At 31.9% G+C, this 26,294-nt stretch overlaps 6 protein-coding genes across 11 annotated transcripts; 3 read left to right on the top strand and 3 right to left on the bottom strand.

The window, feature by feature from the left end:
* The first annotated feature begins 1,463 nt into the window (after nucleotides 1–1,463).
* Nucleotides 1,464–4,175, top strand: LOC114876321. 2 transcript variants are annotated; one of them, XM_029187657.2, is made up of 4 exons: nucleotides 1,464–2,233; nucleotides 2,301–2,462; nucleotides 2,631–3,078; nucleotides 4,058–4,175. In XM_029187657.2, exons 1-3 carry the CDS (start codon nucleotides 2,033–2,035, stop codon nucleotides 3,030–3,032), a joined length of 765 nt encoding a protein of 254 aa, XP_029043490.1. In that variant the 5' UTR covers nucleotides 1,464–2,032; the 3' UTR covers nucleotides 3,033–3,078; nucleotides 4,058–4,175. The 2 variants fall into 2 exon arrangements, with proteins under 2 accessions (XP_029043490.1, XP_029043491.1); XM_029187658.2 differs by lacking the exon at nucleotides 4,058–4,175 and having other exon boundaries at nucleotides 1,465–1,677; nucleotides 1,756–2,233; nucleotides 2,631–3,384.
* LOC114876322 (60S ribosomal protein L23) lies at nucleotides 3,449–4,772 on the bottom strand. Its single transcript, XM_029187659.1, has 4 exons — nucleotides 4,668–4,772; nucleotides 4,350–4,433; nucleotides 3,836–3,964; nucleotides 3,449–3,713 (listed from the first exon to the last, which is right to left on the bottom strand). Exons 1-4 carry the CDS (start codon nucleotides 4,678–4,680, stop codon nucleotides 3,517–3,519), a joined length of 423 nt encoding a protein of 140 aa, XP_029043492.1. The 5' UTR covers nucleotides 4,681–4,772; the 3' UTR covers nucleotides 3,449–3,516.
* Nucleotides 4,083–10,828, top strand: LOC114876320 (metaxin-2-like). Its single transcript, XM_029187652.2, is given in 6 exon segments — nucleotides 4,083–4,174; nucleotides 5,051–5,214; nucleotides 5,425–5,877; nucleotides 5,880–6,003; nucleotides 6,486–6,623; nucleotides 10,729–10,828. Coding segments are annotated over 5 exon segments (861 nt in total). The 5' UTR covers nucleotides 4,083–4,174; nucleotides 5,051–5,168.
* Nucleotides 10,230–14,763, bottom strand: LOC114876316 (CTD small phosphatase-like protein 2). Of its 4 annotated transcripts, XM_046287604.1 has the most exons (10): nucleotides 14,069–14,763; nucleotides 13,682–13,995; nucleotides 12,662–12,896; nucleotides 12,187–12,327; nucleotides 11,873–12,116; nucleotides 11,707–11,791; nucleotides 11,235–11,592; nucleotides 10,794–11,150; nucleotides 10,566–10,661; nucleotides 10,230–10,497 (listed from the first exon to the last, which is right to left on the bottom strand). In XM_046287604.1, the coding sequence occupies exons 2-10, from the start codon at nucleotides 13,735–13,737 to the stop codon at nucleotides 10,432–10,434; spliced, it is 1,638 nt and encodes a 545-aa protein (XP_046143560.1). In that variant the 5' UTR covers nucleotides 13,738–13,995; nucleotides 14,069–14,763; the 3' UTR covers nucleotides 10,230–10,431. The 4 variants fall into 4 exon arrangements, with proteins under 4 accessions (XP_046143560.1, XP_046143559.1, XP_029043480.2 ...); XM_046287603.1 differs by having other exon boundaries at nucleotides 11,235–11,791; XM_029187647.2 differs by lacking the exon at nucleotides 13,682–13,995 and having other exon boundaries at nucleotides 11,235–11,791.
* Nucleotides 14,764–14,848: 85 nt separating this feature from the next.
* LOC114876315 (protein MON2 homolog) lies at nucleotides 14,849–22,942 on the bottom strand. Of its 2 annotated transcripts, none has more exons than XM_029187643.2 (25): nucleotides 22,822–22,942; nucleotides 22,561–22,692; nucleotides 22,301–22,483; nucleotides 21,982–22,218; nucleotides 21,788–21,913; nucleotides 21,519–21,716; nucleotides 21,149–21,401; nucleotides 20,928–21,081; nucleotides 20,613–20,855; nucleotides 20,251–20,537; nucleotides 19,815–20,185; nucleotides 19,510–19,722; nucleotides 19,247–19,422; nucleotides 19,004–19,166; nucleotides 18,441–18,588; nucleotides 18,119–18,372; nucleotides 17,913–18,047; nucleotides 17,602–17,852; nucleotides 17,349–17,511; nucleotides 17,133–17,276; nucleotides 16,749–17,062; nucleotides 16,492–16,676; nucleotides 16,178–16,421; nucleotides 15,967–16,049; nucleotides 14,849–15,905 (listed from the first exon to the last, which is right to left on the bottom strand). In XM_029187643.2, the coding sequence occupies exons 1-25, from the start codon at nucleotides 22,939–22,941 to the stop codon at nucleotides 15,736–15,738; spliced, it is 4,947 nt and encodes a 1,648-aa protein (XP_029043476.1). In that variant the 5' UTR covers nucleotide 22,942; the 3' UTR covers nucleotides 14,849–15,735. The 2 variants fall into 2 exon arrangements, with proteins under 2 accessions (XP_029043476.1, XP_029043477.1); XM_029187644.2 differs by having other exon boundaries at nucleotides 15,967–16,043.
* A 726-nt stretch (nucleotides 22,943–23,668) lies between these two features.
* LOC114876317 (T-complex protein 1 subunit delta) lies at nucleotides 23,669–26,201 on the top strand. The gene is made up of 9 exons (XM_029187649.2): nucleotides 23,669–23,779; nucleotides 23,911–23,963; nucleotides 24,051–24,140; nucleotides 24,222–24,473; nucleotides 24,540–24,635; nucleotides 24,701–24,862; nucleotides 24,932–25,276; nucleotides 25,348–25,599; nucleotides 25,679–26,201. Exons 1-9 carry the CDS (start codon nucleotides 23,671–23,673, stop codon nucleotides 25,922–25,924), a joined length of 1,605 nt encoding a protein of 534 aa, XP_029043482.1. The 5' UTR covers nucleotides 23,669–23,670; the 3' UTR covers nucleotides 25,925–26,201.
* The last annotated feature ends 93 nt before the right edge of the window (nucleotides 26,202–26,294 follow it).

Here is a 26,294-nt window from a genome sequence, read left to right as displayed (position 1 = left end):
TGCTATCATTATTATTTTATTATATAAAAAACGTCATTTGAGAGTAATTAAGTATTCAGTAAATTTCGGACTGTTACACATTTAAATTATCATTGCGAGAATATGTGCATAGAAGCGCCTATGAATTTAACTCCAAAAACTGCTCCTAGTAATAGGATAACAGAATGCGCAAAGAGGTTACGCTATTTCAGGGGTGGCATGGTGGGGGAAACTACGGTTTGAAATCTACTCCTGGTAATAGGATCACAGAATGTGCGAGGAGGTCGCACGATTCGTGGGTAGGCGGAGTGGGGGAACCTACGGTTCAAATTATACTCCTGGTATCAGGAATATAGGATGTGCAAAGAGGTGGCACTATTCGCGCATGCGCAGTGACATCTTGCGCACCTGCGCAGAACCAGTTGCGCAGTAGACACGCGGGCAATGTACAGGTTATACACGATACACAAAAATCGTTAATTACTCATTAACGGCTAATCAAAAGTTAAGTTTTACAATTGATTCATAAAGAATAATGTCTGCGCAATTTTCTCATACCCGTTTTGTGCATATCTTTGTTGTAATTACTCAGTTATTACTCATTTTGTTAGTAATGATGTAGCTATGCGTCTCATTAAACACCCACTGAATTTTCATTAATTTTACCGTAAATAGCAACAATTCATAACTCTTTAAGGTCGGAGAAGAAAGAGGAAGGTTCGAAATACATTCTTTAATCATTTTCAATCACATTTGATGCGTTATTGTTTAATAAACATCGATTCTTGTAGCCACTATATTGCGACATACGTCAAAATGCCGACCTCCTAAATTTGATTAATTTTATCGTATATAGCAACAATTAATGACACTTTGCGATCAGAGAAGAAAGAGAAAGGTTCAAACTACATTCTTTAATCATTTTTTAGTAACATTTGATGCGTAAATATTTAGTAAACATCGATTCTTGTAAACACCACATTGCCGCATATCGAGCCTCCTAATTTTCGTTAATTTCTCAATTATTTGGTACATTTTCTGCACTTTTATGAGTGCTTCAGAAAGAGTAAGGTTTATTTGAATTTCTAATATAAGTTTTGTGAACATTTGTAGCGTGTAGACGCAATAATTAATCAATATTTCAGTTCGACTTTTTATTGTAGCTTACTGCAACTTTTCTCATTAATTTCTCGTAAATCCGAAACATTTTATGAACTTTTATAATTTTAGAAGATAGAGCCGACTTTAAGCAATCTATTGATACCAATTTTGTGTGGATTAACAACCTACAAGCTTAGAAATTTGCAAAAAATGTAGACCCTGTATCTGGGTATCAGGAGCACATCAAAATGGAAGTAGGTGGCACAAAAATCTGCGCAGAACAGGATGCGCAGTAGGTTACGAGGGCGGCATGGTGGGGGAAACCTACGGTTTGAAATCTACTCCTGGTAATAGGATCACAGAATGTGCAAAGAGGTATATCGTCAAAAAATCAATTTACCGACTGCAATTGATGATAACAACTTACCGACTATACTCGGATGATAATCAAGAAAATATGTAAATAATTTAATTAAACAATGAGAATTAAAACAAATAAAATAGCTTTATTAATCTTCAATACAGATGAATTACAGTTTTAAAATTAAAGATATTTCATACAAAAAAAGTTTATTCTGAACGTACTGATGATTTGAGGTTAGTGAAACCTGTCTTAAATCCTCTCTTCCTCCACTTGAAGCTGCTTTTTTCTGGAATAATTTATATTCCAATTAGATTACAGGCCTTGTGAAAACGCACCTCAAAGGTGCTAGTCCATTTTAAAATAAAACAGGTGAAAAGCTATTGAGAGTATTTCTCGCAAGTGAATACTGTGTCCGAGAGTGACTGTCAGAGAGCATGACTCCTCTCAGAGAGCAGTTCTGTGGGAACTTGCTTTGAAATTGAGACATCATAATAATACTATCAGAAAGCTACTCTCGAAATACGAACTAGGTTCAGAAGCGATCGCTGGTGCACAAGTTGAATTTTTGAATACAGCAATCTCTTAAAAATGACCGCACGGAAGGAATGGTCGAGAGAGGAGACCTTCAGCCTGATCAGTATTTATAAGAAGAATTCAATGCTATGGAACCTAAAAGACAGCGAATATAGAAACAGAGATAGAAAGAATAAAACAATACATGAAATAGCAGTAAAATTTCGATGTTCATCGGAGGAGATACAACGAAAATTGCATAATTTAAGGAACCAGGTGTACAAAATGTAATAAAGTAAATAAAAATCAATCAATCGTACCTAACTAACTGTTTAAATTTCAGATGTCACAAGAATTAAGAAAGATGATAAAAAAGAAAGACAGGAATGGATCGGCTGAGACAGACGTTTCTAACTGGCCATACTTTTCTGCTTTAAAGTTTTTAATTCCCGTAGTTTGTACAAATATGACACAGTCCTCACTCGTACAGGCATCAGCGTCTATTGTAAGCTGAAATAGTTTATGTATGATTATTTCTGTTATTGAATAGGTCATACTGAATTAAGAAAAGAATTTATAATAATTCTAATCAACCGATTGGCATGGCTGAGTATCAATACAACGATTCATTGTACTTTACCATAAATCACTGACATAAAAATTTTTTTTTCAGCTCGAAAGAACCGAGGCAGAGAAATATGCAGTCGATAAGGATGCAGAAAGCGAAGAAGAAGAGAAGAGAATACTCCCGACACAGAAAAAGCGTAAAAACGAAGATGATAATATTAGGGATCAATTGTTCAAGTTCGCATTCGAAACGATTGTAAAACAACCTGACGATTATGATAAATTTGGACAATACGTTGCGTTGGAATTAAAAGCATTAAAATCAGACTTTAATAAAGCTAGATTAAAAAGCGAAATACGAAAAATAATCGCCCGCGTCGCAGATGAAGATCTCTATGGAACTACTTCAAATACGTCTTCATCTATTTCGGACGCAGAGATGATTATGAAAGCAAGTATACATAGCGAAGCAGAACTTCTCTCTCCTCCAATGCCAAAGAACGACTGATTTGTTTGAGGTCGAATTCTACCTTCTTGATCATCTCTTAATTATAGTAAGTACTCATTAAATGCACGTCAAAACTTACTATCCTTTGTCTTATCCTGTTGACAGAAGTTTTAAATGTACAGTGATTTACAGCTGGTTAATACTTTAAAATAAAGTATTCTTACTATTTCGTCGATTATTTCTAATTAATTTCGTTTGATTGATTTTTACTTCAATTCTTATGCACTGCAATGCGTGCATATACATTCGCTTCTATCTTACTTTTCCATCATCTAATAAAATAATAATTATACATAAATTAATTGTTCAGTACGATGTAAGAATAAATATTTCAAGTATTTCTACCTTTTAACCTGCCGACGGTGTGACGGGATATGACAAATGACCACTGTAAAGGAAAATTATAAAGAAAAAGATACAGGAAAAAGTATTGAGCAAATGCTCAAATGTATTTTATTAAGGACAATAAATTTATAGAGAATGTTTAAGCGATACTGCTAGCATTGGATGCAATCCTGGGCCACAAATCTGCACACTCCTTTGCAACAGGTCCTGTAATAGCTGATCCCTTCATTTCACCTTTATTATTCACAATAACACCTGCATTATCTTCAAAGTATATAAAAACTCCATCCTTCCTTCGAAACGGTTTCCGTTGCCGTATTACTACCGCGGGCATAACTAGGTAAAAAACGAAAACAATTTTTATTTGCATACATATACAATAAATCATAACACTCTGAAACAAATCTATAAAATTAGATACATATTCGATACATAATATATTTAATTCTGATAATTACCCTTTTTCCTAAGTTCAGGTTTTCCCTTTTTAACAGTAGCAACGATCATGTCACCTGAGCCGGCTGCCGGCAGACGATTTAGTCTGCCTTTAATACCTTGGACTGCGATGACATATAAATTTTTGGCACCTACAGAAAATAAAAAACATTTACTACATAATAAAATATCTAAACTGTTATTATTTTGATTTGAATATCAAATAATCTGCATTATTTTCACAGGTATATGAAACCATCTTAAATTGCGGTAACGAAAATAACATGGACGCTTCAATTTGAAGATCTGTTTGAATTTTTTATAAGTGATCAAAATATTGCCTGCAAGAATTCACCTATAAGGTTGTATCAAATGTTTTCAATACTATAAGTAATTTGCATTTAGGATTATTAGCATAATATAATTTACTTGTAAATTAATTATCAATTGAAATGACAACCGCCAACCATGTGATAATCCCAACCATAACATGATTCATTTTTAAGGTTATATATTAGTTTTTTTTCAAACACTTACCAGTATTATCGGCACAATTTATAACTGCACCAACTGGTAAACCCAGTGATATCCTAAATTTTGCTCCGGCTGAACCACCACGTCCTTAAAGAATAATAATTTCATGTTAATTGTTGCTATCGGTGGACACGTCCGACACGGTATTTGTCTCCAATACAATCATCAATTTTTCCAACTTGCATCATTATTAAACAAAAACTTTTTCCATTGTTGTCCACCCCAAACATTTGTTCAACGTTCACGTATCTCATTTCGAATACATAACTTATTTTTACACGGATTTCTTTAGATTCCTCGTCATCTTTGAAAACAACTTACCTCTCTTCGACATCTTGCTGTGTTTAAAAGAGAAAGAGACTGCTGTTTACCGCGCACTAGCTCTCACGCAGAATCGTGTTGGTCGTTTCCGGCGCGGAAACTCGTCTGATGTTTGAAAGAAATTTCTTTTAAAAATATTATGTATTATTGCAGGTTCAATAAAAAGAAAATATTATTTAATTAGAATATTATATAATAAATTTAATTCTTAGTAGATAACATAACACAAATTTCAATTTGATACATCTTAATCAAGTATATTAATGATGCTAAAATTTACTAACAATTACTAATAAACAAATGAACTTATTTAATACAGATACGCAAATAGCAGTGTAATATATCATCAAATTATTGAATTAATATACTGATTTTTGTTTCAGGAAAATATAAAGATAAAAATTACTTTCCCGGTTCACCGCTCGTTTGTTTTGTCCGAAATACATAAGTAAGAAAGCTTTAAATTTTCACTGTTGTTAGCATCACAGTTAATTAAATAAAATGCCTGAGACTCTGTTAGGAGATTCTATTACTTTAGGATTAGAAGGTAATTCATAATTTACTTTTAAAAAGTACTTTAAATTCTACTTGTAACTTACATCAAACTTAACCTGTACTTGTTACTTTTATACATATTATGTCTTTCTTAATATATTCATATGTTACTTTTAGTTTTTTATTCTATGACATTCTGTTGACGATATAAATATAAAATACATTTTTTAAGCATAGCAAAATAAAATATTTTCTTGTTTAGCCCAAGATCCATGGCCTCAACAAATTACCTTATATCAGCCTTATGATGTTGAACAGATATTATTACCTGACAATGCAAATTGTTTAGCTGTTCAGGCTTTTCTTAGAATGTGCAATGTTGAGTTTCAATTAGAAACCAGGAGCAATGCAGAGTATATGTCTCCTTCCGGGCGTGTACCATTCATAAAATGTGGAGCATTCATAATATCCGAATTTGACAATATTGTGTCATTCATGGGAAATAAAGGCATAAGTTTATCAGAACATTTGTCCCCAACATGTAAATCAGATATGAGAGCCTACATGTCGCTAGTAGATAATGTATTCTTTAATGCCGAATTGTATATTTGTTGGGTTGATGAAGCAACTCTAAATGAAGTGACTAAACCAAGGCACGGTAGCGTCTATCCTTGGCCCTTGAATCATTTTTTAAACTGGCAAAAAAGAAAGGAGGTCATAAAAAGCTAAATGTACTTGGTTGGTATAATAAAACTGTGGAAGAAGTATGTGGTGAAGTCAAAAATTGTTGTACAATATTATCTGAGAGACTGGAGAATAACGAATATTTCTCTGGGGAAGAGTAAGTACATATTATATTATTTATAGAAATTCTACATTCATTTTTTAAAGTAAAATTTAATAGAAACAATATTAATAATGTTTCTTTTAAATTTTGAAGACCAACTGAACTAGATGCCCTTGCGTGTGGTCATATACATGTCCTTACCAATTCCCATCTTCCTAAGTCTGTACAAAAGATCACAACAACTGTGCAACAGTTTCCTAGACTTCTTGAACACGCATCAAGAATTAGACAAAAATATTTGAGTCTTGGTACAACTGAATCAACTCATGACTTTGAAGTATTCGATTGTCCCTCCAAGGAGACTTTGTGGAATTCCACTGAATCCTTTGAAGCATTGCCACCACTTTCAGAAGATTCTTTTGAATTATAATTTTTTCAATATTCATTGTATTTCGTATCGTGATTTCAATACATAAAATATACTTATTTTTTTTCAACTACGTGGTTAATTATTCTATCATTTAATTATTATTTAGGACACCTAATGAATTGGATGCCTTAGTGTTTGGACACATTTTTACAATACTCACGACACCTCTACCTGGTAATAAACTGGCGAGTATTGTCCGAAGCTATCCGCTGCTAGTACATCTCTGTGAACGTATTGAGACTAGGTATTTCAAACGTTCGGAAGATTAGGACGAATTACACTCGGACTTCGGATATGTTGAAATCAGATATGCTGAATGTACTGATGTTAAGTTCCTCTGTTATGCATGTAAGATGGATATAGATAAAAGCCAACACATCAAAACGAAAATGTGTAGTATCGTCTAAATGACTCTAAATAATGTAGAAAATTTTTATTAATTGACGAATTTTATGAAGATATTATGTCCATTGCACATTATAAATGTGCAAGATTTAGTACATATTCGATACATCCGAAGTCCGAGTTTGGGAGGGTAGTAAATAGCATAGAAGTTAAATAGGTATTAATACAATTATCTTGTTGTAGCTGTTGAATATGCAAATTATATTAATGTTGAACATGAAGTATAGTTGAATGTATTATTCATAATACATGCACGTGACATTTTTCAGCATATTTTCTCCTCAAACGATAGGGGTCAAATAAAGTAACAAAATGTTGGAGGCGAGAATTAAGTAACACTACTTTGGAGATTTCCAAATGTATATTTCCCGAAAACGGCAGGGATCCGTAACTGATGAAAGGTATTCGTAAATTAGATATCTTACAGAAAGATTTCGAAAAATATTATGTGATTTTTGTTCATTTCTTCAAGGATAGTTACTCTCAGCGTACCTGTTTATCAGCATTTAATTTCTGACTTAACTAAATCCTTCAGAAGAATTATGTACAATAATAGCCATTCTGATGTTAAGTGGCGTTAACAGCTATATGGCGTAAATCTACAAGTATTTCTTTTTTTATCAATATTTTGTACATAGTTATAAATCATTTATTTATCTCTTTAATTTTATTTTAATTCAGATTCTCTACTAACTGCATAAACGATTTAATTTATATTTTTCTGTATAAAATATGTATATCATTTCTAAGGTGCATCAATTTCTAATGCACACTAATATTACATAAGTTTTTATAATAATACGATCATGTTTTACTATTTTCCTAGTCAGTTTTACATAAAATTTTTTACTCTGCGAAATTGTAATGTATTTTTAAAAATTGTATGTAAAATAATGTAATGGTATGTTGTACACGATAACTCTTAAATTAAATTAAATATAAATTATTGGAAAAATGTTCAAACAATTTTATTTTCTAAAAAAACTGAACGCAAAGTAAATGTTTAATGCTGATACATTTCTTCACAATTACTGTACTATGTCTGTTACATATTTCTTGTCTCCAGCGTTTAGTTACGATAACACTATGATAATATTAAATTTTGATTAAAATCTGTATGCTTTATTAGAATGTAAACTTACTTTGGTTTATCTATAAACTGAAGTGTTCTTTATATTTTTAAGTACAGGAATGTCATTAAATAAAGCATTCATCTTATAACAATTCAAATCCGAACATATTCATCGTTAAATGATAAATAAAGAATTAATAACATAAACACTTGTTTCATGTATAACAAGCATGTATTTTTCTCACGTAGTCTCTCTATTGTAATTATTATTTTTTTATAGTACCTTTCAATAACAAATGCTATGTCTATGAAAGTTACTATTGCAATATACACTGGGATACAGTTTTATAATTCTAAATGAAAGCAACTTTTAATTCTTTATACATTAAAACTAAGAAATTATTGCATGAAAAGAAAAATACACGTAGTATTTTGTAATGACAAAACTGAAACACTGAACTCGTTTCAATTTTCACACAGTACACTCGTACAAAGTTAAAATAATTAGCTTCATTAAGTCTGATCTTGCAAATTAACAGGTTTCTTTCGACACGGATCTTATTAACATTTTACAAGGAACGTAATAAATTATGTCTAGTATTGAAAACTTGAATACGTTTACGCTTCTTTTTTTTGGCAATAAAATTGATTTTACACATCTGTAAATTCGTGACGTGAACGAATGCATAGATACGATCTTGAAATATAGCAAAAAGTATAAACTGCTTACGCTTTTACTACATTACTTCGTATGAATGCTTCATTTTAATATAAACCTCTGGTTATGAATTACACGCAAGTTTATAAATTTTAATGGGTGTAGCGGGATATAATGTATACAGTTGTCACACGCACGCTTATACAGATACGCACATATCAATATATATATTCGTAATTAAGAAACTGTTAATACATATATATGCACTGAACAATTCGTAATCTACACTGATTTATACTTATAGTGCTCAACCAAACATTTTAACGCCTATCGTTTTAATAGTACTGATTAAAGGTAATTAGACTGAGATCGTAGTTATCTGTAATAAGAAACCTTGAATACAAGACTTTGTATCTCTTCGGGCGATTCTTTAAGTGTTCGTATTTATACAGTAAAAAACGTTTAACAATTATTAGCAAAATGACAACTATATAACTGATGATAATATTTTCCATTTTCGAAGTTAGAAAGATATGACAAAAAATTCATTTACTTGTGCGAAAAAGTTTATCAAAATTTAAATAAAATCGAAATAATTAATTATAATTGATACAAAAGATATCTTTGTACTGAAGGTACGAGTTCAATAATTCTATTTTTTACCTTTTATATTATTAATAGATATGATTTCTGCTATGAAGACACTATGAATAGAAGTAAAAACTGGCAAGAAAGAAATTTAATTACAATTGGAAGTTTTCATTTTGTTCACCTTTTATCTATATTTATTCTATGAGTATATTTTGTTTGTTTTTAATAAACTTTACTATTTTGGGGGACAAATAGTTGTATTAACTATTGTAATAATTTCATTTTGTGTTTCTTAGCTTACACTATAATTAGTAGATGTATTAAGTATTTTGCATATTTTTGTATATAACAGATATTATGATCAGTTGTACAATCGAACAGTAATCGGTTATTGATTTTGTTAACTTCAACAAAAACCAGTTTAATTAATCAATTCCGAGTTTTCGAACAATAAGATAAAATTGAATATGTACGTATGTTTGATTTTTTATGTAATTTGTGTTTTTATATACAAACTAAATGTGTTACATAAATGTCGGATATTGCTAACGATATAGTATTCATAATGGAAAATAAAGATTTTAATGAAAACGTGATTCAGGAACCTCTCAATTTAATATTATGCATAAATATATATGTACTCTATATTATGTTTATATTTTGCAACTAGTATTAATTCTATGTAAATTGAGAGATACCTGAAACATTTTATAATTTCATCTTTTTGTTAGAGAAATTTAACAATAAACACATGAGCTAGTTTTTGAACAATTTGAATTAAAGTATTCATAATAACTACTCGCGCAACGCATAGCCCTCGTAATTATTAATATTAAATCTTGATTGGTCTGTATATAATTCATAAAGTCATATATTTTCATTACTTATTACTTTAATTAATTGGTACCTGCCCAAAATTTGATACGAATTATAGTATCTACTAACTTGTGATATTTTTTCTTTAACCATGTTAGAACATGAAATAATATTTTTAATATTGATCTTGTAAGAAATCATTTTGAAATGAATATACAAAAACTTAATTTTTTATTTTGTACAAATAGAACTATAATTATAATTTAGAACTTTGTAATAGCAACTGTTTTGATTTTTAATCATTTTCATATTTTTTTTTCTTTTTTTTTTTTTTTACTGAATGTAAAATTATTCAATAAAAATATTGCAAATTGTATACAATTTTAGCGTGTATTTTACACGCTCTGCGTCAATATCTTACGTTTATGTATTTAATACCTATAAATATACATACACGTACATACCTACGCAGGCTAGTACTTCGATTACGTTAAGTTTGTGCTCACTAAATTAATCCGGTGGTAAAAAACTGAAAAGCCGGAACTGTTCTCTAATACGTGGTCTAACATCTCCTCCCTGTAACATCATTAATTTACATGTTATATTACATTGTGTTATATAATTAATTAAGCGTGAATACTCACCCAATTTACTAAGTTTTCTAAGAAAGGTAACAATTTCATTAATTCGTTATCTGAACGATCAGCAAACCAGCTTTCTATAGGAATACCATTCTCTAACTGTAATATAAACATATGGTAAAAATAAGAATCGTTTATTTTTCTAATCTTTGCTTATATTTTTCAGACCAAGCCTGCACTACCCGAAACAGCATCAGCCGTGCACACCGGTTTCTGAATATAATCACTCACCTGATATCCAAATGCTTGTGGACTATTATCAATAATAACAGTTTTAGATAAATCTCTACCAAGGATAGATAGATCCTTGATATAATTTCCATTAACGCAAACACAGTGTTCTCGGAACAAACGATATTTGATCAATTTTCGTGTTGGATCTAACAGATTCATTAACTTGTTCGCATAAACTCGTTTACTCGCGGTAAAAAGGATTACTTCGTACAATGATGAGACATGTTCTAAAAATTCACGAAAATACGGTCGTGTTCTTACGAACACTGTGTACGTTACATCTTGAAAAACAACTGGAAAACGGAATGCTGCATCCGAAAGTTCTTGTAGACTACAGTGCACTAATGTTTCATCCTGTATAATAATATAACTTTTTATATGTTTATCTGTTTCATTATCATATTTTTTTTTTTTTAGGGGAATGTAAAATGTACGTACCAAATCTAACACGAGACTAAATTCTGGACTGCTGCGTGTTTTAAGTGGAAGAGCGGGACATCTGGCTCTCATTGCCGGAGTCAAAGGTGGTAAATGTTTAATGAAGACATAAGGATCAAATGGTTCCCAATCTTCTTGAACATGTGTAACCATATTTTCCATATCACAACTTTCTACTATTTCCTCGCTTCCGACTTCCATGTACTCGACATCGTGATAATCGCTCTCGATATCATCAGAATCATATTTTTCAGTAACGTTCCCGTTTGTGTCGGATGAATGATTATGGTTTAAACTGTACATGGTTGTTGTAGCGTATTTTGTATTAGCAAAGCCCGATTCATACTTGGACGATGGACTGTCAACAGAATATTGAATTTTTGATAAATGACTGTTACTCGCATTGTTATTGCTAAATGCATATTTTCCGTTTGGAAAATACTTTTCCGATGGGTAAGAACGAGTTCCATACATGGATGTAGAATGCATTAAATTATAACATTCTTCAGTTATTTCTGTTTGTGTGCAAGAAGCAGAATAGTATAGCGAACTGGTGTCTGAAACAAACGAAATTCACCCCCTAAGTACGTAGTGAAAAAAAAACAAATTAGCATTAATTCATTATTTTTGTAATTTACCAATATTTTTGTCTTCTTCATCCTCCAATACATATGAAAGGTCTGAATTTGATCCTACAGGTGCTGGAGACATTAGATTTAATAATGGTGATACACTTGACCCTGAAGATTTGAAATCATTTATAGATATAGCAGAATAACACGAATCTGTATTCAGTACAGAGGAGTATAGAGATAAGGTAGCTGTATTCCAGTTTTCTTTTGATTCTTCAGAAACCTTAGATGTTGGTGTACATTTTGGTGGCTACAAATTTTTATAATCATATAGTTTCAATCATTCATAATAAGGTAATTGATGATTTGTAATAACTTACATTAACTGCATCTTTTGTGGAAGTTCGATGTAACGGAGTTGAAGTAACCATTGATCTTTTTATGCATTTCCTTCTACGAGGTCCTCTCTCTCGTCTACTAGGCGTAGACTTCGCAAAACGTAAAACATTTTCTTTACAAGCCTACGAAGATAATAATTGATTTTTAACAAAACTGAATTGAAGTCCTTATATTAACCAAATGGCTTCAATTGTAGTTCTAAGAAATCTAATTGTATAACATCCTTGTGTTAGTCAGTCACTCATTAACCGGTGATTAGTTAGAAAGTATTTCTTTTATAGAAACAGTGAAGTTTGATTTAATAAATGACCTGCAAAGATCATTTATAATAAGCTAATGATAATAATATATTTTGAAATATCATAAATGAACAGCAATGTCTTCAATGGTGGCAAGGCAAAATCTGATACATGTAAGATACATAAGTTCAATGTTTTAATAAAACTTATTGCCTACCTCTTTTAAAAAATGGGTACATCTACGCCTCCATCGTGTTAGTCTGCTGCATTTATTTGGTACGTCAATACGATGATTATTATTGCTAACAGATGGAAGTTTCCGGAAACTGCTAACTTGAAGCCTATGATGGGATATTTTAGTTCTGGATGCGGTGTTTATATTTAAACGACCACGTAGTCTTCTACTAACATGTTCACTTCGTAACCACATTTCAAAGAAATGTCTAAATGGCCTGAAACAATATACAATCATAAAATGTTAACACCTACATTATGAAAAAGAATAACAGTTAAGTTTTCCAGTAACAAATAATATTTTATTAAATAAAATATGTTTACAATAATACAAAAGTAATAAGAATGATTAAAGATTAAATTCAATTAAGATTAAGGATTAAATTAAACTTTATTAATGCTACAATATTTATATATTCATTGATTTGTTCCCTACACATACTTCGTCTGGGAACACAAGAACTTTGACTAAAAATATTCTTCTACTACTAACTCAAAACTGTTTTAGTAATATTCTATCTTTAGCAAACACGTTTAAATATAAGAAAAATTGATGGTTTGCCACAATTACTTCCACATGTTTTTTCCAATAATATAAAATACATCTTCTTTAACAACTACTTTGAACATGAATTTCATTACAATAATCACATAAATATACGTATATTTAATAATACTTTTATCAATAAAGTAGTATACTATTCGGATATTATATATTTTTCTGTTTTTCTTTAATATAAAAGCTTTATTTCCTTCAATCATTAACATCGGAAAAGAATTGCATTACAAGAATGGTAAAGTTCAATAAATAAAGATACTGCTAAAAAGTGATACTATAAAATAAGGAGAAATGAGTTCATACATCAATTAGAAATTTAAGTAATGAAACATTTTCAATTATTGACGTTTCATCACATCTTAGAAATTGCGCGGGAAAGAAATTCGATCGTATCGTAAAAAGGGGCGTTCCTGATCCACAGTTCCTTCTGTATATATTACTAACCTGTATATATATTCTACAGTAACACTAAGTAAAACACATGCAAGCCACGTATACATATACACACTCAGAAGTATATATCGATTTATATGCAGTATGATATTCTGTTACGTTTTCTAATATTTTCACACAACAATGTGCCGTACATATACAACACGAAACGATTGCCGCAAAATCAAATAAAAGGCGGTTTGAAAGATGAAGCACAGTCGATGCCCATCTTGTTTCACGGTTGTATATATCGAGTACAAATCGATCGAAAGTTTGAAAGTGTAATGTTGCGCCGCGGTAGCGGCGGCACCCAACAATTGTAACGCCTGAAAATTCCCGCGAAAACTATCCTTTATAGATAAGTACATAACTTATGTTTTAAATCATACTGCCGCTTACCATATCTCTCAATTAACAGGCACACTCGTTAAACACATAAATATACTGGTATGCTATAATCACACGCGTTTCATTCAAATCCGTCGTTCGCGTTCACTTTTCATCCCCCCGAAACTAAACAATCATGGCTGCGGCGTCACTCGAAAATACATCACGAATCAAATTCAACACTTTGTTGTCGAAAAACTTCGATCTGATAAAACAGAAACAAAATTATTAAATTAATTTGTTATTTAGCGTAAAGAAACAATATAAAACAATATTTATAACATACTTTTTGCTGAAACTTCACAGTTTCTAGAAGTTTTCCGGTTACGCACGCGACATCTAGATTTCAAAGATACTTCTTTTTAACACTATTAATGGCGGCTGTCTGTTACGAGTAATCGAATCAAGTAGCAGTATTAATCAATTTCAGTTAATGTAATATTACAAATATTCAATCTATAAATTTTCATATATATATGTATATAGATGAAAATATTGAATATTAACAACCAATGAAATGAATGCATCTTATTTCGTCTTTTATACAGATGATTAAAATTTTGAAAATTATATAAATTAGATACTGTATTTAAATACAACATTTAACATTATTACAGAACTTGTTTAACTCGTAGAAAACAATAATAAATAAGCCATACAAAGCAAATTTAATTGTTTCTAAGTTGTTTAGAAACTCAATATGTAAAACATTTGTGCTGTATCATAAAAATATTAAAAATTACAACGTCTAAAAACCTACAAAGGCACGATTTCTATACAAAAATAGCAATAAATATTTCAGACTTTTATTGAATTACCGTTTAGCTATTTACATCGTTATATCATAATTTTTCGATATCATATCATTGTAAGAATAGCGAATAATAATTTTATATTATTTATAAAATCTTACTGTATATTCTAATCGCGATTATTTCAATATGTACAATATTAGAAAAGCCAACTTGTACATTATCTATGTACAATAGCATGGCGTGTATATAATTTGCAGCTATCAATCAATTTGCGCTTATGAAATATATGTTTGATACAATTTTTATATACTTGCTTCGACTTCCTAAACCTACAATCTTTTATGTGCTATTTCACTTAAACATGAAAGACCACATTACTTTTGCTTTTGCTCGTTACACGTAATGCTAACTTAACAAAAAATTGTATGCAGATTTTATTATTTATAAATATTATCTACTATATATAAAGGTTCTTCTATTATTTCAAGTTTTTCTAAACTAAGGATGTTCTTTATCATTTTTATACAAACACAAATATATAAACGAATTGGAAGTTCTTGAAATTTCTAATAAGTAACTAAAGTGATGTACTTTTTACACGATCATTCATTTGCTAATGGAAATTATCAATCTATAAAAATCTATTGCGTTCAACAGAGTCAAGATGTTTATGTCATAAAAATAAAGATGATCGAATTGTTTATCTTCATTATATAATAATTTGAATAACGTATTGTTTGATTCATACATAAATTAAAAATTTTCAAGAATACTTCACCTCAAATTCTTCGGCATACACGTGTACACGGAAGTAAAAACTTTTCGATGATATTTATTGTACACGCCGTCGTAGTTACAAGAAGTTTACTATTTGACGACGTAGCAAACATCATTATTTCGAATTAGAAGTAAAGAGTGCAATGGTCAAACACCGTTTGACGTTGTGGAACTATGAAGCGGTGGCTTTAATAGATCATGATATTGCAACAAAGCTTCTCGTAAAGATCTTGACACTTGACCCGATGCCGTAGCAATTGTACATTCTACTAAACAGGGATACAGACCTATCAATTGCTCCCATACTGATCTTTCAACTAAAACATATAATTCAAATTTTATTCTTTTCTAAATAAATATCAATATATAAATAATTACCTTTATTAGGAGGTGCTTTTTTCAGTGAAACCACAAGCGTTGCAACAGCTTTCAAAACAAATGAAATCTCAGATAATCTGTACCTAGAAAACGTTTCTATAATAAGTACTTAAAAATGAATGCTTTTATTACATCCCATGTTAATTTTAGTTATTACCAAACCACTTTAAATACCATTGAAAGAAGAGTCAATTAGAAACAAAACTATTACCTAGGTAATGGACATTTTCCGCTTCTCCTTTCGTTTTCGATATATCGTCGTAAAACCTCTTGAAATCTATGAAGTAAAGCAGTAACCGCCAATCGTCCTGCAACTCCTCCTTCGTCATTTTCAGGGTTCTTAGATGTATCGTGTTCTGAATCATTGTTCAATCCATCTAAGAGAGAAAATTGAAGTAATGTTTCGAAACACGTTTTTGCGAACTCTTCCCTCAACTTAGTTTCACCGCTACTTTCTGCAAGAATACATAAAAAATAGTATTATACATAAACCCTTTTCTTTTGAAAAAAAAAAGAGTAGTTTACCAATATTTGTCGTAGTTGCTGAATGTATAGATCCTTTGTTTAGAAGCATAACTACTCGTAAAATAAACTGATGAGGTATGTGCTGAGAATGTGGCAACACTTCATCTCGTAAAAGTTCCATCACTTGACAATCTACAGCTTCGTCTGCTTGAATTTCTTCAACACCTCGTTCGACAGTTAATACGCTGTAATTAATAAAACAATAATACACCACTTTTAAATGAACACAAATTATCGATGTTGAGATTATCAATTACCTTTTAGGAAACAAGAAATCATCCAAGGTACTTGCAAGTTCCGACCACATACTTTGAAATTGTTCTGGATATTTTCTGGCTAGAGGCAAACCAGTATGTAATACAGCAAGCAGACTGGTAACAGCCAATTTCCAAGTTGTTGGCGATGGACAAGCATATTTCATTGATAAAGGTACGTGCAAAGCTTCTATAATGTGCTTTAAAACTTGTCCATCTATAACTGCCATCTCATGTGCCGTTTTTTGGTATAATGTTACGACCATTGATAAAGCTTTCTCCCCGAAAGGAACGTAATTCATGGTTACCCAATCGGCCTAAGTAAATAATAAATAGTAAATAAAATTTTCTCGTAAACGAACCAAATCAAAGTGAAGAAATACGCACGGATACACCTCGAACTTGAGATATGTGTTTCGTTGGTATTTTACCATAAGTAGGAGCTTCGCAAGCCAATTTTGAGAAACTCAAGAGCTGAAGAAATATCATAACGATCATAGTTCGTAGGTTCTCAGGTCCGTTTAATGCTTCCTGCCCAAAGTATAATAAACTTAATATCGATTAAAGAAAAAGATAACGTAGATTTTGAATTAATCTATATACTTTCTGCAGAAGCTCCATCGAGTGAAGTACACCATCCTGTAAATGAGTAAGGACGACATCTGGCATTGTAGGTAAGATGTACGGTGTCGACTCACCGTGTACTGGAACTGCAACCGCATTTTTAAGCACAATGCAAAGCTTTTGTAAATCTGGACCGGTAAATCTGAGATAAAAGAGTAACGCGGTAAGTAGAACAGCAAATTTCTATTATTAAAATGAAAACTTGATTAATTGGGAAGATTAATAAGCATACTTATTTCTGATGTGTTGAAAAACAGCTGGAAATATGTGAACTAAGGCTGTTAAAAATGCTTGCGATGGTACGTAAGGTTCCGTTTCACCTTCTTGAGGCGGTGTTGTACTTTCCATTCCTATGTTAAGCCATACGCGCCATGCAACAATCCATAATGCTTCAGAATCGTTCGACTGAACTACTTCATTATTGTCGCTTCCTTTTTGAAGGTATAAAATCTCTTGAAATGACTTTAAAGCTGCCAATGATACCTGGTAATTTTGAACATGATAACATATTTTTCTTTTCTTTTATTTTTTAAGAAAACATACCTCATTGTTCTTGCTAAGTGCAGAATTTTCTATGAATTCTAGTAACAGAGACCAAGCTCTAGGAAAATCGCCCAACATTTGCAGTAGTTGACGTTTCGTGTTGAACACTCTACCAACCCCGCTCAACGTCAATACCTAGGATTTATCCGATTTACAAAATTTATGGTACTACATTTTTTCACATAATTGCTAACTTTGGTTATTACCTGTGTTTCTGCCCACTGTTTCTGCGCGGTGTTTCTACTATGATGGATAAGTATATTTCCACTAGTATCAACTTTCTCACTACTAGCAGAATTAGATAAACTTCTTACTTTATCCAATAATGGAAACAGAACCTGCCAAAGGACAGCTTGCCAAGTTGGTTGGTGCAACAGACTACCATGAGCAGATATTGTAGAAAACAAAGTTTGACTAGCTGATTTACGCACTGCAGGCCGAGAATCCACGCATAAATCACCTTTAAAATATAAGTGAAACCTCGTTATAAAGATTCTGCTGTTATTAATTTTAAAATCATTGTATTACCTAATCTTGCGTACAGGCACATCCAAAGTTTATCAAATGGTGGCATATTTGTTGTTCCGGGAAAATCCGGAAACACAGACGATGAATCTCCTTTAAGAGAAACACAGAGCTTTTCTTGATTTTGGTAAAAATAATCACTTATGTTCCACTGCAAAAATAATACCCCAATATAAATACATTAAATTTATTATGAATCTATGAAATGGACCTATAATCCGTCCTATATCGTAAAATCTACGATAATGAATTTAATATACAACAGAAATGTAATGTATTAACGCGTAATGAACTGTATTTGCCTGATTTTCTTGATTTCAACTTTAATAACTTTAGGAGCTTCTATGTTCTTCCATAGCGAAACAAATGTGCATCTTTTAACCACGACTTTCTGCTCTGCTATGTACATTCCAAAGGAATTCCAAAGAAAAAGTCACCGTATTCGCGCAACATAAATTTCCGAACTCTTCTAACATCTTTTAAGGAAGAAAAAACAAAATGTCGATGTTAAAAGTGAAAAGAGTTTTGATTTGAATGAATTTTCGTCGAGTTAAATTCTATCTTACCATTAATCCAACAGCGGTCAATGAAATATTTAATTCTTGCGTTTGTGAACCAAATTTAGCGGCTGTGTCGACGCAAAGTGGAAGACACCGCCACGGCATCACAGGTAGAAAATCAGTTACTACTAATTGCAAACACTGAAAGGCTATTCTAACTAAAGCTTCTCTGTAAAATATATAAACACAAAAATAAAGTAAAAGATATACATATTATTTAATCTAAATTACATTATTAATAATGTATACCCGTGATGATCAGATACTGCTCCAATGATGCCAAGTACCAAAGGCCAACCATGGTATAATGTCTCTCCTGCCCCATGTAAAACTTGTAAAACACATTCAAGCTGCCGTTGTCTTACATCTCCATGACGTACCGACGATAATTCTGATAATGGTCCTAAAAGTAAAGTCTGCAGCTTCTGTGATAGAACAATAAATAACATTTTTATCACTTGATTCCTCGAAGAAGAGATTTAATTAAAAATCATGGTGATAAATAAATATACTTGATTATCGCGTAAAGGTTGAGGATATTTATGCTGAAGTGCCGTTTTGACAAGGTACGTAATAGCCTCCACTCCCCATTCCCTCATACGGATGTGCGGATGTTGACAAACCTCTAACAAATGATTTGTTAAAGGCCTCCAGAGGACCTCTACCCGTGGTAAATTTACCAGACCAGTTTCCAAGAGTTTAGCCACGGCAAATAACGATGGTTCCTAATACAAATGTATCAAGTACTTTCTTACTTTTCCTTAGAAGGTAGGTAATAATTGTAATAATGCAAAATATGAAACAACTTTACACTTACTCTATTAGAATAAGCTAACTCCATAGCTTCGTGGCTTAATTTGCAAAGTGCATCTATCAAATGATGTAAAGCTACATCGTCCAGATGCTGGCTACTTTCGAACAGTCTACTAAGCATGGTGCTAAGTACAGGTAAATCCGCCATAACCGCATTTGTAAGTACTGCATTCGGATCAGCAGCAGTCCTTCCAGCTTTTAAAGATCCTCCTGTTGAAGGTTTCAAACCGAGTATCCAGACAAGATGTTGTAACGTGGTAAGTACCAAGTGCCATGCGCTACCCAGTATACTTCCATGGCAATGAGCGAGGGACAGCAATGCTCGCATGCATTGTAAATTCTTTGCTGTTAACATAACTGGACCTTGATGAGCACCTAATAACATAATGTTACGTTCATTTCAGGTTATCAACTATAATATTCATTATAAATCAACGTACCAACTGGTAAAGATGCAGTGGGTAATGGAGTTCCAACTGCTACCACCTGTTGCCTATAATCTGGTTCACCGATCGTTACATTGTATTGAGTGGATTCTTGTTGTCTTGCGGTGGGTATTCCTTGGGGAGCATTGTACAATACAGTCAATGCATAATGAGGAGGCAATGATGCTTTACATATTGCAGTAATGAATGCATCGCGTGGAGCTTGTAATTCTAACTGGCCGCATAAAGACGCGAAAGTTTGAATTGCTTTCAATACATTTTCTGTCGCAGATTCGTCGGTGCTAATAATTACAATAAAACAAAATTACTTTTATATCCCATAAAGAGGTAGTGAAAGAAATATAGGTCTTCCTTACCTTGCATCTATGAGGGGACTTAAAGCTGCTAACAAACCACACCAGCTGGAGTTGATAAGTTGAGTATGAAGCTTCCGTTCAGATTCACTCGGTTTATACGACTGATTTCCAGTTACTGTTTCACTAGATCCATTTATAGCAAGAGCTATAGAACGTATAATATCTAACAAACAAGCATAAGCTATACTTATTCCATAACCAATGGGAATTTGAGGTGGTTCGACTTTATCAAGCATGTCCAAACTGAAAATTAAACAAATTATATTGTATTTTTATATAAAAAAATCGTGGCATAGGAGATAATTGTGAACATACTAGGTAGATTTAGCTTGACCACTTGTAAACGTCGCGACTACAGGTAGCCATATTCCACGCGAGTAAAAACCAGGTTGAGGTGAAACACCAGGTCCTATAGGCATTCCAGTGAATAGTGGAGAAGCTGTACTTTGAGGTGCCGTTGTACCTGTAACTATATTAGACAGACGTTAATATTGTTGTACACAGTGTTTTATCATTATTCATAGAACGAACCTTACCCATATTATTTTGATTCATCATTTGAGGATTAACAAAAAGACTATGTACATAGGCACCTAAACTGTTAACAATATCTTGAAAGATGTTAGTTGCATGAGGTTTTAAATCGTAACATTCACAAAAATTTGTAAGAAGATCAGCTTGTACTGTCATTTTATGCAAAACCTCTAAAGCTAAAGCTCTTTGCCAGGTAGGTTTATCAGGATCCAAAAATTTGACAATTAAAGACAGAAATATTTCACATTCAGTTACCTGAAAACACACAAGTACATCGATTTAATTTTATTATGCTCGTTAATATTGGTTCATAATTTATTTTCTAGTCGGGTTTAGTACAGTTATAAAAATGTTTTTAAAAATTATTCTTACCAAAAGAGAATGATACTTCTGGATTAAAATAGAAACAACCCGAAGAAGCCTCATACTAATAGGAAAATAGGGTTTATCTAAAGGTGTAGCTTGTTGTAGAGATGCTGGGACAGAATTGCGGTATTTGATATTAGGTGAAAACAATTTAATTACAAGAGCACAAACTCTTTCTTTTAGCAAAAAACTAAATTCTGGGTGCTGAAAAAAAATATAACATTGAAAACTCATAACTTGAATTACAATTTATACGTATAGCCGTTATCAAATACCTTAAAAAATACGGACGAAAAATTTGTTAGCACAGATTCTAACAATTCTAATCCAAATGTACGCGTCATTTCGGTAATACCAATTAACCAGTAGGGTTGATCTGCGTTTACCAATTGTACTAAATCCTAAAAAAATTCAAACTCAACAATTCAATGTTATTCAACAATTTAATGATTCATTTAAATCAATTTACTTGGAACATTAAGTATGCATCAGCAGCACATGGCCCTAAGCCTTTAGGTGCTTGATTGGTAGGAATTTTTAATTCCTCTAAATTAATTTCATCAGAATCCTCAGTGTCAGGGCTCTGTTCATCTTCTGCAACAACACGCTCAAATACTAATGACACCAATTGTCTGACAGTAGCTCCTGCTGTATTGATAGTTGTAGAGTCTTTTGTGAAATGCAAACGAAAACAGAGCACTAGATTCTGAAATATAAGCATTATTTTTTTTCATCAATCCTATTTGAAACAAGAAAATGTGCAATTTGAAGATGGTAAAAATTATTACCCTTGCAAGTGTTTCACCATGAACAACAGTGTTGCTAGTAAGTAGGAGTGTTACAGTTTGCAAAACTTTAACTTCTTCTGTTCCTGCTTCCATCAGCATCCATAATGTGTCAGTAATATAACGGGCACCTTTCTGATCCACTGCTTGTTGTGTAATTAATCTTTGCATCATACTCAAACAAAACTAAAATAAACAGCATCAAATTTTAGTATAAACAAGAAAAAGAAAAATTTATTTAACATTATGTATGTTATACATACCTTGATAATTTTTACATCTTTACTCTCACAGCCTTGTACCAAAGGATATAAGATTTGATTAACAATATAATAAATAGGAGCACCTGAAGTATTTGAAGCTGTTCTTATTTTTGCAATACCTTCCTCGCATGACTGCAATAATAAGATTTAATAAATACACATTGCATATATAAAACTTCTAAGCTAACCTTACTGTATTATTTAAAATTATATAATAATAAATATTCAGTCATAAAAAAGAGATTAATAATAACAACATACTTCTTTAATCTGCGGATATTTCTTCTTAGTTTCTGAAGCAAGAACTTTCAAGTCGGCTTGCAACGATTCCAAAAATTTGCAAGTATTTTCCGAGTTGACCCCGACAGCTACATTCGCCATCGTATCACGATTTTCTTTTACACAGTATTATCATAAAAACTTATTTCATCATCAGTTATAACAGGTTTTTTAAAAAACGCATACTGCCATAACAAAATTCGTATCTAACTGATAGTAGGTGAGTTGGCACATCCCATGCCGATTATCAGAAATGACAACGGACAGGTGACAATCTATCAGGTTTATTCTCAAGCATTTTTTAAACTTACGTCATTTTTATGATTTTCCTTATAACAAACATTTACAGATATCAGTGTTGCTTCGATTAAAATTTGTCAAAGCTCATGTTCTTCTACGATTATCAATTACTTGCATCTCAAGTGCAACGCATTCATGTAAATAATAAACGGTGGTATGCAATGGCGCTATCTTGTATATCGAAATCGTATTTTAACATCAATCACTAATCATTTCAGAAACACAGAATGGAAACTGATTTTGGTTACACTTTCCGAAAAAGGCCACCAGGTAGTGCTAGCCATCCTGTCTTCCATATTTTTCATTAATATTCCTCTTATTACATTCTATATTCTTAGGTTTCGAGTCGTTTCTTGAAACGCATGCTTTACCGTTGAGAAGAATTATATTTTTCCCTGAAAGTTCGTCGAATTGTAAGGAAAAGTGCCACCAGAAAAGATATTAAAAACTCAGAGGAACGAAGTTCCTTATAAGCTTGCATACAAACTTCGTAATAAACCTGATCTGACAAACGTCACCCAGTTACCAAAAATGACGGCTTTCCCAGCAAGCGGCCATAGACCAGGTTCTCGTACAAATGCGTATAAGGATAAAAGCAAACCAACCGATATTCGAACCAGTAATATTAATGCTGCGAAAGGTAAATAATCCATCAACGTTTGGGTAATTACTTTTCGATAATTACCTCTTTATACTCATGACAGAAATCTTACCTTATATAGTCATATCCAGCAAAGTAATTGAATGATTAAATATTCATTTACATTTCAGCGGTTAGCGATGCAGTTCGTACCAGTTTAGGTCCTAGAGGAATGGATAAAATGGTAAAATTATTTATATCTTTGAGTCTTGATACTAATTGTAAGTTATTTTAAATAATAAGAGCATGATATTTTTTATTATGTACTTAGATCCAAGCTGCTAATGGCGAAGTTACAATTACAAATGATGGTGCTACAATCCTAAAAGAAATGAATGTTGTACATCCTGCAGCAAAAATGGTAATCTTTTAAACAGTGGACAAAGAATTCCTGAAGCTTATATCAATGCTTCTGAATTTTACATAAATTTTATCATTTCAGTTAGTTGAATTATCAAAAGCACAAGATATTGAAGCTGGAGATGGTACTACCAGTGTTGTTATAATGGCTGGCTCTCTTCTGGAAGCTGCAGAACGTTTGTTACAGAAAGGGATACATCCTACTTTGATCAGTGATGCATTTCAAAAGGCTGCAGCTGAAGCTGTGCAAATATTAACAAATATGTCTATTCCTGTTGACTTGAGGGATGAACAGTCGCTAATTAGGGCTGCTGCAACTGCACTTAACTCAAAAGTATGCATTATATGTTAATTTTAAACAGTAAAAGAAATTAATTATTATATAATTTCTTTCTTCCAGGTTGTCTTTCAACAATCAAGTCTTCTGGCACCATTGGCTGTTAATGCAGTATTAAAAATTACCGAAGAAGGAAAGGAGAACAGTGTTGATCTTAATGTAAGGATACTGAACACCATAAATTTGTATAAATAAATTTACTATATGTTATATTACATTTGCAGAATATAAAAGTCATAAAAAAGTTAGGCGGCACTGTCGAAGATACTGAACTGATAGAAGGATTAATATTTACTCAAAAATCTTGTAATATTAATGGACCGAGGCGCATCGAAAAAGCAAAAATAGGTTTAATTCAGTTTTGTATTTCTCCGCCTAAAACGGATGTAAGTAATTTAAAAGAAGCATATGAATTTTTATTCTTAAACATAAATTGAATATGTTTATTATTCCAGATGGATCACAACGTAGTCGTATCCGATTACGCTGCAATGGATCGTGTTTTAAAAGAAGAAAGAGCTTACATATTAAATATTGTAAAACAAATTAAAAAAGCTGGCTGTAATGTACTCCTCGTACAAAAATCGATTCTCCGCGATGCTGTCAGTGACCTGGCTATTCATTTTCTGGATAAAATCAAAGTCATGGTGATCAAAGATATTGAACGCGAAGATATTCCATTTATTTGTAAAACATTAAATTGCAGACCCATTGCCTCGCTGGATCATTTCGTTCCTGAAAATCTCGTTAACGCAGAACTGTGCGAAGAGGTACAAACTGGAAATTCTAAGTTTGTTAAGGTTAGTGTGTTTATTATTATTATGTATAGATTTATATCATAACATAATTAAAATATTTCTTTGAATTATAGATTACTAAAATCCAAAATCCTGGACCTACGGTAACAGTACTTGTGCGTGGCAGCAACAAACTGGTTTTAGAAGAAGCAGATCGATCGCTGCACGATGCATTATGCGTAGTTCGTTGTTTAGTAAAACAAAAAGCTCTGATTGCTGGTGGAGGAGCGCCTGAGATTGAACTCGCATTAAAACTTGTACCGTATGCTCAGACATTAGGTGGTGTTGATGCTTATTGCATTAAAGGATTTGCAAATGCATTTGAGGTTTACTATCTTCTTTAAGGAAATATGTGTCTTTATATTCTAATTTTTTTTGGTATATTTTAATTTGCAAACGTTTTAGATCATCCCATCGACGCTGGCAGAAAATGCAGGATTAAATCCTATCGCGACTGTAACAGAACTTCGAAATCGACACGCTAAAGGAGAACATACTACAGGTATTAATGTACGAAAGGGAACGATTACCAACATTTTGGAGGAAAATGTGATACAACCATTATTAGTTTCTACAAGTGCTATTACACTTGCTTCAGAAACTGTGCGCAGTATATTAAAGATCGATGATATCATAAATACCAATCAGTAATTATAATGAACACAGAGGATTTGCACTTAAAGCTTTTTTCAAATTTGTGTTGATCACGTGATATCAGGTATAGTTTTCAGTTTGATTAGCTTTCCATATGTTTGCAATTTACTAAACCAATTAAATCGAATTATTTAATGTTCAGAATTCTTATTCCTAATAAAATTAATCTGCTTATGTAAAAAATCTGTTTCACTACCTTTAAGAATCTACTTCATAGTAGAAGATACGAACAAATTTGATTAAAAAATAAAATTCACACGATTATAAAAAATTACTTTTATTTCTTTTAAATACCATTTTCTCATTGAAATTTAAATATTTCTAATGTTCTGTAGTTACAAATTTATGTAAAATAATACAAAAATTA

The sequence above is a fragment of the Osmia bicornis genome, chromosome 10 (assembly GCF_907164935.1).
Source record: "Osmia bicornis bicornis chromosome 10, iOsmBic2.1, whole genome shotgun sequence".
Lineage (NCBI taxonomy): Eukaryota > Metazoa > Arthropoda > Insecta > Hymenoptera > Megachilidae > Osmia > Osmia bicornis.
Note: the sequence above shows the minus strand (reverse complement) of the source record. Positions and strands in the feature narration are given on the sequence as shown.